Source organism: Malus sylvestris, chromosome 2 (genome assembly GCF_916048215.2).
Source record: "Malus sylvestris chromosome 2, drMalSylv7.2, whole genome shotgun sequence".
NCBI classification, from domain to species: domain Eukaryota; kingdom Viridiplantae; phylum Streptophyta; class Magnoliopsida; order Rosales; family Rosaceae; genus Malus; species Malus sylvestris.
In genome coordinates this window covers 6006030-6016248 of record NC_062261.1, presented here as the reverse complement: position 1 = coordinate 6016248, position 10219 = coordinate 6006030, and the positions used below count along the sequence as shown (strand labels likewise).

General features: G+C 37.2%; 3 protein-coding genes across 3 annotated transcripts; 1 reads left to right on the top strand and 2 right to left on the bottom strand.

Moving 5' to 3' along the window:
• Positions 1-1034: 1034 nt before the first annotated feature.
• On the top strand, positions 1035-1842 carry LOC126605983 (uncharacterized). The gene has a single exon (XM_050273450.1). It carries the CDS (start codon positions 1242-1244, stop codon positions 1620-1622), a length of 381 nt encoding a protein of 126 aa, XP_050129407.1. The 5' UTR covers positions 1035-1241; the 3' UTR covers positions 1623-1842.
• Positions 1843-3102: 1260 nt separating this feature from the next.
• LOC126605920 (casein kinase 1-like protein 1) lies at positions 3103-7096 on the bottom strand. The gene is made up of 13 exons (XM_050273377.1): positions 6556-7096; positions 6401-6441; positions 5821-5890; positions 5579-5727; positions 5386-5481; positions 5216-5286; positions 5006-5067; positions 4810-4873; positions 4644-4728; positions 4429-4555; positions 4184-4327; positions 3762-3898; positions 3103-3637 (listed from the first exon to the last, which is right to left on the bottom strand). Exons 1-13 carry the CDS (start codon positions 6629-6631, stop codon positions 3359-3361), a joined length of 1401 nt encoding a protein of 466 aa, XP_050129334.1. The 5' UTR covers positions 6632-7096; the 3' UTR covers positions 3103-3358.
• Positions 7097-8490: 1394 nt separating this feature from the next.
• LOC126605992 (EPIDERMAL PATTERNING FACTOR-like protein 3) lies at positions 8491-9441 on the bottom strand. Its single transcript, XM_050273459.1, has 3 exons — positions 9299-9441; positions 9058-9113; positions 8491-8925 (listed from the first exon to the last, which is right to left on the bottom strand). The coding sequence occupies exons 1-3, from the start codon at positions 9399-9401 to the stop codon at positions 8716-8718; spliced, it is 369 nt and encodes a 122-aa protein (XP_050129416.1). The 5' UTR covers positions 9402-9441; the 3' UTR covers positions 8491-8715.
• Between the last annotated feature and the right edge of the window lie 778 nt (positions 9442-10219).

Genomic DNA, 10219 nt, shown 5'->3' with positions numbered 1-10219 from the left:
AAGTCACGTTAATATTTTATATTATTTTTTTATAAAGATAATAAAACAAAAATAAATAATAATATAAAATATTAACGTGGTTTAACCGTGACCACACAATCAGGAGGGCATGGGAGGGCACGGTAACTTGGAGGGCAGACAATCCTCCTCCCATTTTTTTAGCTAAAAACAGAAAAATCAATTAAAATCAGTATAGTGACCCAAAACCAGCCATAACAGAATTCTGAATGTCACAAAAAAAAGTTTCTAAATAATAATATTATTTACAACACAATGTTAAAAAAAAGAGGCTGAAATTAATTTTTTTTAAGAATTACATAAATTAAATATAACGGATAATAGCTAGAATGATAAAAAAAAAAAAAAGAATGACTGAAAATTAAAGTTTTTAGATAATTAGATATTAAATATACGCATGTTACTTTTATACTAGTAGGCAAAATCATATATTTTTTATTTTTAATTAAATCACATAACTATTTATTAAATTTGTATAATAATGTAATAAGGGCCACTGTCCTTGGTCACGAGATTCTCACTGAGCATTAGCATCAAGTGAAAAAACTCCGGACAAGAATTGTCTGCCTTCCTTGTTCCTGTACCCTTCTGTGCCTTCTTGTTTTGTGTGGTCACGGTTAAGCCACGTTAACATTATATATATATATATATATATATTTTATAAAGATAATAAGATAAAAATAAATAATAATATAAAATATTAACGTGACTTAACCGTGATCATACAAACAAAACAGCACTGAAGGACACGGGAAAAAAGTGCAGACAATCCTTATCCACAACTCCAGCTCGTGGAAGATTCCAGTAGCAGTACACCATACATCCTAAATTCTAATAAATAATAAAGAAAATTAATGAAAAAAATATGAAAATTTTAAATTTTAATGAAAAAAATAAAATAAAATGTAAAGTATTAATTTTTTAATATAAAAATATAATTTATCGTAAAAATCATAGAGCTTCTCGTTAAAATTATTATAATAAAATCACCGACGAATGATCAGCATCTTGGTGGGAGTCAGCGCCGAAATAAAAAGGTAAATAATTGATATGCAAAATATCCACGACCCCCAACGAAGCTCCTTTGACTGTTTGGCTGAATACGCACAATCTCCACTGCACTGGAGCTCTTGGCTCCAGAGAGAGAGAGAGAGTGAGTGAGAGACAGTGAAGGTGGAGCTCATAGATCTTCGCGTGCTCCGTTGAAATCCTAGTGTCCTACCATGGAAGATTTCAGATCCAAATCGTGCGGCCACGGAAGAACGGAGGTGGAGACCTACAATGGCGGCAGCGGGTCGGCGGTACCCGCTTCGTCGGGGATCAATGGGATGCAGGATCTCAGGTGCTACAGCGCGTCCTACGCGTCCTCAGTGCACCCGCAGCAGCAAACCCAGGCGGGAAGCAACGGCGAGAAGTTCAGGAAGGGGAAGTCGGCGAACGGTTCGGTGACGAAGAGCTGGAGCTTGAGCGATCCGGAGCTGCGGAGGAAGAAGAGGGTGGCGAGCTATAAGGTTTATACGGTGGAAGGGAAGCTCAAAGGGTCGCTCCGGAAGAGCTTCCGGTGGCTCAAGGAAACTTGTAATAGAGTCGTCTATGGGCGGTGATCATCATTTCTGAGTATAATATTATATAAATTTGGTAAGAGTTATTTATTTATTTTTGGTTGTTTAATTTCTGCTTGGTGTTCTTAATTTATAAGATTATAGTGTTCGTGTTGGAAATTATGAAGTTTTAATGTGATTTGTTGATGAATATTTGTATACTGTGGATTTTTTGGTAATCTGAAATCATATCAATGAAATTTAAGCCTTTTTTGCTGGTTCATATTATTGGGTGTAATTTTGTTTTTAGACACAACTCGGTCCGACTAAAAACGTTTTTAGTGAAAATATTTTTGAAACCGATTCTTAGTTATAATGCAAGTGACTCCTGAAAAACACTTGACCTGTCACGTGTTTATGTACTTCTTGCAAAAAATACTTCAAGTCCTTTTGGAATCCGAAAATATTTTCATTAAAAGCACTCTACGACATTTTAAAAGAACTTTCAAACTTAGGGTTTTAACTTCTCATAACCCTCAACGAATGGGTGTGAATGAGGCTTCGAAATATGAATTCAGGGCTCGGTGTTTGCCAATGTCATGCATTTCGAATGGTTTCCGGTTCCCTCGTGAATGCAAACCCCTTGCCAAAATTGTTGTTCTTGAGAAAGATTTCCGGGAAAGTCGCAAAGAAATGGCGATAGAAACGCAGACCGAGTTGTCGAGTGGCAATGCGGAGTTTTCTGGATAGATTTTCTCGTATCAATTGAGCTCAGTTTGTCCAATTAGGTTGTTATTAAGGTTTTTCGACGTTATGGAAGTGGCTGGTTCTCACTTAAGATCAAACAATAGAGTAGAGAAGATATCTCCTTTAGGGTGTCGGACCTCATTTACTAGTTCTGTTTCATGCTGTCGGAAACTTTGAAGTTTATCGCTGTTGCTTTAGCGTGTTAGAGCAGTCGGGCAGAGGATAACGGTCGTACGGTTTGGCGATGAATGTTCCGTGATTCTGCAGAGGATGGCCATTCTCTCATTTGTGCGTTGATGCATTGAGTGTGTTTTGGGGGAAATGGAAGAGGGCAGGCAACGTTGAGGGTTAAAGATGGCTGGCTTTCTGTTGTCATTGAGCTTTTGTAGAGTTTCCGTTTCGAGTTTTGGTAACGAGGCTGGTTAACGTGAGTAGTTTTCGGTATGAGAAATCCTGCTAAATCCGAAAAGGTAGAAGGCAAACGGCTTGGAGATGAGAGAAAACTATCATCGGTTGCGTACCCGTAGCTCTCTATCTCTCGATGTGGTATTCATCTCGTGACATGTAAGTTCTTCGCCTTCGGGAGACCCAAGTTCTCACAACGCAAGCATTAGAACCGATGCGTAAAATTTGGTCAGGCTCTGTCATGCATCGTGCAACCCTACTTAATAGATGTCTCTCCTTCCTGGCCTCGGAATTCCGCCGAGTTACTTTAGATTTGGGAGCAAAATGAAACATGCAGCTTCTAACCGTTCTTGAACAATTTGGTTAAACACACAAATAAGGGAGGGGAACATTTCTGTTTGAACAATTCTGTTATTTTTCTTTGGAAAACGAAAATTTACATTGTTCGTCACGCAAATGAATGTATCGTGTTAAAAGCACAAGTTAAAACAACAAACACTCGCAGCTCTCTTGCATATGGGGAAACAACGGAGTTCAAACGAAATCGCCTCCCTCGTACGGAGTCTCTCACCTTCGACGTATATTAAAACAGCCCAAGGCAAAACCATCGAATTTCGATTTACGGTAACCTGCAAGGGTCGGCATCGCTAATAATGAACCCTCTCTTCATTGTCTAAATGCAGACCTTCGATGCCTTTAAGGGTAGTCTCGTAGTTCCTAGTCTGAGATGTATGTCTCCGGGTGGGGTCCGATGACTCGACTGGTGAACTTCTTCGGCCACTTGAAATTCTGTGTCCTCCAGGGCTAGCATCGGTTGTTCGAGGGCGAATGTCAGACTCACTTCCGCCAAATGCATCACGGCTGCTAGAAACAGCAACTCTCCTTGATGATCCGGCTGACCGGCCAAACATGTTGCTATTTGACGTCTGCAAGGCCCAAGCATGCACATGAGATTTTTGTCGCAAGGCATTTAACACAGAATTATTCCTGTTGATACAACCCCGCAGAAATGATTTCATTTCATAAAATAATGCATTCCAAACAACTCACCTCTCTGGTTAATGAAGCATCATTCGCAATTGGATTCTTCTGCCTCGAAAGGCTCATGGAATTGAGAGCCGGTCCAGGTATTCTCCGCCGAGAGGAATCCAATGATGTTAGACCAGTTGGCCGCCCGTCTACCTCACCTACAAGGAAGCCGTGAAGCAGAATGTTATAAAATCCAAACCTAATAATATGGGAGAAATGACACCCAGATATCGGAAAACCTTTAGTAATAAGTTACAGCCCTCGAAAGTAAACAAAGAATTCCTTAAATTTATATATTAACATACAGACAGAAGTCATAAAATAAGCAAATAGGAGAAAAATGCATGTGGTAATCTAAAACACCACCATCCTCTAGCTGCAACGAATAGACTTATCGTAAGAATGCTGTTTAAATTCATCTAGACCAATCCTAAACAACGTACCTGTCAGTCTGTCCGCATTAACAGCAGCATGGGGCATCCCAGAACTTGTTCCAGCACCAGCAAGGGCACGGGTTGGAGGAACAGCCAGCTGTGATTGCTGATACTTCAAAATTGTCCAGTCAAACACATAATCAAACTGAAAGCCTGAAGCAAAACCCAATGGATACAATCAGTGTAAATAGAATGCCCACTGTAATGTGGAAATCCGCTAATAATGCTCATTGTAATGAGAATAGAATTCAAACCTTCACGAATAAAGACATCCCGGAATATTTTTTTTAAATAAACATAGTCTGGCTTATCATCGAACCGTAGAGAGCGACAGTAATGGAAATACGAAGCAAACTCTGTCGGATAACCCCGACATAACGCCTGTGAAATCATTAATTCTCTAGTCACAAAATGCGAGACATGAGGCCTGAATTGTATACAACCACAATAACATTCACAAGCATCATACCTCAATTGAAGTAGAAACCTTTTTTTCACTAATTCTCTCATACTTCTGCTTCTTAGTTCCCGCTTTTAGTCCCTGCCAAGGAAGACTAAAGGCAAAAACAATTATTAAACAAAACACCAACAGACAGCACTACAACAACAAAAATAGGGTCTTCAGAAATAATCACCTTCCTCTAAGGAAATACATAAGGACATAACCAAGAGATTCTAAATCATCCCTCCGGCTTTGCTCTATAAAGCGCAGAATAGCATAAAAGAAATTCTAAATCAATGTCAACAAACCAGATAGTAGATTTAACTGGAACAAAAGTACATAATAGGAATAGAAAAGGTAAAAAGAAAGACTAAACATCTAAAACATACCAATTCCAAGGTGAGTGTTCATGCTTGCATATCTTGCAGTTCCAGTCAAATTCTTGTTTTCCCTGCAGCATTCATGCCCATGTACAGTTACATCATTAACCACATATCTCGTAGTTAGAGTCCTTTTCTTGTTTATCTTATGCTACATTTCTCTAAAATCATATTCGACGACCATATTAGGGAACACAGAAAAACACTAATCAATCTCACCTATAAGGAATATGCTGACGGGTTGTACTATCTCTGTATTTCTTAGCCAGACCAAAGTCTATCATGTACACCTGCATGTAGTGAAAAATCAACTACCGTATTAATATAGACTCATTGGCATATGAAACATAGACCTACACAACTATGTACACCAAATCAAGATAGAAAACCTGATTTGCACGCCTTCCCAAGCCCATAAGAAAATTGTCTGGCTTGATATCTCGATGTAGAAATGACTTACTGTGAACAAATTCAACACGACTGATCTGAAATAAATGTCAAGCACGGCAAAAGTCAGTATCTCCCACATAAATATCTAAAACCAATACGATGATGTGCAATTGTGCAAAGGCTCACACCTACCATTTGATCAGCCAGCATAAGAACGGTCTTCAAAGAAAGTTTCCTACTGCAGAAGTTAAATAAGTCTTCAAGACTAGGGCCCAGTAAATCCATAACCAAAACGTTATAGTCTCCTTCAACTCCAAACCACCTCACATTTGGAATCCCAGCTGCAAAAACCAAATTTAGAAACCAGAAAACTTACAGCAAAAATTTGCACCAGAAACTGCTGATGAACTATAAAATGCAGCAGTTTCACTTACTTCCTCCTGCTAGGATCCTGTATAACTTGGATTCGTACAGCAGCTGAGGGTGTTTTGTCTTCACATTTTCCTAAGTATCAGAAACAGCACGACAATTAGCTTCATAACACACAAATATTCATCACGCTAATAACAGTTCAAAAAGGAAACTTCAACACCAACACCAAAACTTGAAGACCTCACTATTTACAAGAAAATACGATCTTCCTAAGATTAGTTTCTAGATGCTTATCAATCAATCAAACCAATACATTGCTCGGAACTACGCCCATAAAGAGGAAATAACCTGAAACACAAGCTCCTAGCAGTAATAGCATCAACATAACCGGGAAAATCAATTGATCTAAGGACAAGTCGTTCCACAAACCTTTGATTCCTCAGCATTACTAACGCAAAGTGAAAGCCGAAGCAAAAAAACCAGACCATGAACTTAAAGAATCGTTCTTACAAATTCGCAGACCACGGATTAGACTTAAATTAACACATAACTAAAAAACTAGCAAATGGGCATCAAAATCAACCAAAAATAAATTAAAAAGTCAAAACTTCGTAGCTGAATTGGAACAACAACGCCACTCACAAGCTTAATCGCGACCTCTTCGTTCGTCTGAATATTTGTACCTGCAAAAAAAAAAAAAAAATTCAAATCCACAATTAACCACCTCCCTACATACATAAATATACATAACTACATACAAATCCACAATTAACAGGAAGATTAAAGAAGCAACAAACCCAGATAGATCTCTCCGAACGAGCCGCTGCCGATCTTCCGGCCGAGCCGAAACTTATTCCCAACGCGAGGTTCCATATCTTCCAGAGCAGCCCAAATCAATTGAAATCGAAACCCTAACCCTAAAATTACAAAAACTAAAAAAAAAATCGGAGAGAAATTGGAAGATTATTCCGAAAAATCAAAACAAAAACAACGACGACGACCCCGCAGGTGCATCAGCAGAAGGCAGTCGGCCGACTCAACCGCAACGACTCCTGATTGTTCATCCAATAAAAGCAAAGCAAGAAGAAAAAAAAAATTATTACGCAAAAGCAAAGCAAAGCAAACAAATTTTGTACGGACAGCAATGCACCGGGGCCTCGGTGGCTTCTTTCTTGTTGGAGATCTAGGGTTAAGATTTTCTTTTTTTTATTCTGAATTATTATTTTTTATTTAATTTACTTTTGTTGGGTTAAAAGCACTTTTGGATTATAAATTACAGAAGGAGAACGGCAAAAGCAAAAAAGCAGAAGCAGGCTTGTTGGCCTATTGTTATCTATAGTCTATCGTATTCGTATCTATACCCACCACCACCTCCTTTTATCCTCTACACAGACACAGAAAAATACAACACGATATAATATATAAATATATCAAATTAACAAGAAGAATTGTTATATAATCACAAAAAAAATACGACACGGCAAGAAACGTCACAACACAAAAGCATGAAGGGATACCACCATGTCAATGCATGGTAGCTTCCATCCTACCTTTCTACTTTTGATTCACTTGAAAGCTAATATTCGATAGATAGAAAATGCCTATTTTATTTTTTTTAATTTTTACATTCGAATTTTAAAAATAACGAGTTCACAATTAATTTATTTATCTGCTTCCAATAAATATATCATTACACACCAACAAAGTTCAGTAGATAGAAAACGTCTTTTTTGTATTTAACATGAGTAAAAGTGAGAATGCAAAAATGAAAATAGAAGCTTGAGAGCAATTTCTTTATTTAATTATTTTTTTTTTTGGGAATATGATGTCACGTGACATTTTCGCAAAGCAGGAGAGATCCTGACACGTGGTCCAACTGTGTGTGATTTCAATCTGATCTTTTTAATTTCAAAAGACTGACAAACCCATGAAAAACGTGACACCCACTCCTTTTGCCGAGTCTTACTGTTACATACTTTATTTTAGGAGTGTGATATCCACACATCATTTTTTACTTCTCTCACATCTTTTTAATTTTCGACGGTCGAATCGGATGAATTAAAGAAAATCAAAGGACAAACATTAACAAGAGGTATGAATGAAAGAAAAAATGGTGTGTGAATAACACACCCCTTATTTTTTTCAAATCTGGATAATCTTTTTATTACACAGTCCGAATTTATTAGGAAAAATGTACATCACTTTTAATTGGTAAGTGAGATCCTTCATATAAATGTCTTAAGTTTTTGTGAGATGCGTCACACGAAAACTAGTTTTATATTTAACTAAATTTCTTAAAAAGCTATGTTTTATAGAGTAGGATTCTCTCTCCTTTTAGTCTGATCTTCTTTCTTCCTCTCTTTTCACATATTTTTTTTCGTTTTATTGTCTTTATAAAAAAATCAATATTAAAAATAACAACTATATGTGCAATAATTAGTCAAGTCTATACGCGTCAACTGTAAATAATAGAAAATAAAGAGTCAAACACTGTTTTACTGAAACCATTTTTTTTCTTATTTGGGAAATTAGTTTTTTTTTTTTAAGAAAACTAATTATAAAAGTTTGAAAGTTTTAAGTTTTAACTAAAATGACAAAAAGATGTTGTAAGTGAATAATAACAAAAGTTACTTTTTAGAGTAAAAATGCCCTTAAATTAAAAGTGAATAGTACCAAAAATGTTTGGTTAAGATTTCCTTCTTTAAATCCGACTTTTTGGAGGATGAAGAACATTTAGTACAAATGCGTAGGAGTAATTTCCAATTGCAATAATTTACAAATGCGTAGACTCCTAACTGTGTAAAGCTTCAAAAAAAAAAAATCAAAAACGAAAATGTTCAGTTTATGCATAGCAAGAGGTTGAAGTTTGAGATAGCTTGCGAAAATTCTAACATGTTCCGGTGTATCTTATATTCCAGAACATATACCGGAAAACCGCTTGAAATAGAGCAATATTTTCATGGAGTGAAGAAAGTAGAACCACATTTGCATCTCCATCCTTCAGGCTCGTAATTGGTATATTGAAGTCCAAAGTGGTCAGTGGTTCTGGGTGTCTGAACTGGAACACATGGCTCACAGCTTCCACATTTGTGCTCACAGTTGGGTGGCCTTGACCCCAGCCTACTCAGCCCTCTATACCTTCTTCCTCCCATGCCTTCCTCAACTCCCTAAAACACAAACCCTAGTTATCCATATACCAAAACACAAACCCTAATTATCCATATACCAAAACACAAACCATAATTATCCATATATATAATATATCCCGAGATATGGAGGGCAACAGTTCAAAGATGTACCTGTTTTGAGTCAAATGTAGCTCCTTGGGAATATGGGTTTTTCTCTGTTTGATTAGCTATAAGAAAAGGTATTTGGAATCAATTAGTACACATACAACTTTACGAAAACACAGGATTCTAACATAAACCGAAGATATATCTGGCACGTGATAAGAAATATAGAGATATGGTGATAAATTCCCGGAAACAGCCAAGAACCTCCCATGAGAAGTATAGTATCAGTAATTTAGTAGGTTGTTACCTTGTTGATGTGGAGCATCATAGGATGCAAAAGGCCTGCTAGTAACAGAAACCCAACACAGAAGAGTAGCAACTAGAATAATGCAGCATGTCTTTCTCTTCATTTTTGTTGGAAATATCCAAATGGCAATAGTGATGACCTGTTTTGTGGGAGGTGGGAGGGGGGGGACAAAATGCAAGCAAAGATATATATATATATATATATATGGAGAGAGAGAGAGAGAGAGAGAGGTGAATATCTGTTCTGCCTTCTTGTCAAACAGAACCCTAAACCAAGAAACCAAATGACATGGACAAGATTGGAATATGGGTGTGGAGCAAAAAATAATCGAGAAAAATATGAAGGCAACACGTGAATTCTTAAGTTAAAAAGATAAAATTACCCTCGAGGCGCAACGGAACTCCCACACACGAGCAACGGACAATCACAACTCAATCAAAGTCAAAAGTGATCAAAATAGGTATTAATTCTAAACATATTTCATGCATCCTCATCAAATCCTCCCCACAAGATAACCTCCAAAATATTTATTCAAAATAGGATTAATTTCCTAATTGATTGCAAGATATTATTTTGACATAATATCTTGCAATTACACCCAAAAAACCACCAAATGTGGCCAGTTCCCATCTCTCCCAAAGGGGCCGGCCACACCCCTATAAAGACCACCTCATTTCTCCAAAAACCTAAGTCCAACTCTTGCTAAATTCTCTAAACATTTTTCCCTCAAATTCTAACTTTGGCATCAGAGGTTTTTCATCCAAAACCCCCCATTTATCGTAAGCGCGTGAGGCTCTTGACTTTAACCTAAGGTGTTAATTGTTTTGTAGGTGCAATTTTGTCCAAGAAGAAGAATGCAAAAATTTGCATCCACAATGGGAATGCTCTTTCTTTTGACAACTCAATCAGTCCTACACTCTG

Excerpts from the sequence above, each read along its gene's own strand:
- LOC126605992 (XM_050273459.1), bottom strand. The coding sequence starts at position 9,401 with ATGAAGAGAAAGACATGCTGCATTATTCTAGTTGCTACTCTTCTGTGT. Across the intron at positions 9,114-9,298 it reads TGATGCTCCACATCAACAAG|CTAATCAAACAGAGAAAAAC; the intron begins GTAACAACCTAC and ends CTTTTCTTATAG. Across the intron at positions 8,926-9,057 it reads CTACATTTGACTCAAAACAG|GGAGTTGAGGAAGGCATGGG; the intron begins GTACATCTTTGA and ends TTTGTGTTTTAG.
- LOC126605983 (XM_050273450.1), top strand. The coding sequence starts at position 1,242 with ATGGAAGATTTCAGATCCAAATCGTGCGGCCACGGAAGAACGGAGGTG.
- LOC126605920 (XM_050273377.1), bottom strand. The coding sequence starts at position 6,631 with ATGGAACCTCGCGTTGGGAATAAGTTTCGGCTCGGCCGGAAGATCGGC. Across the intron at positions 5,728-5,820 it reads CAGGATCCTAGCAGGAGGAA|CTGGGATTCCAAATGTGAGG; the intron begins GTAAGTGAAACT and ends TGGTTTTTGCAG. Across the intron at positions 4,328-4,428 it reads GGATGTCTTTATTCGTGAAG|GCTTTCAGTTTGATTATGTG; the intron begins GTTTGAATTCTA and ends GTTTTGCTTCAG.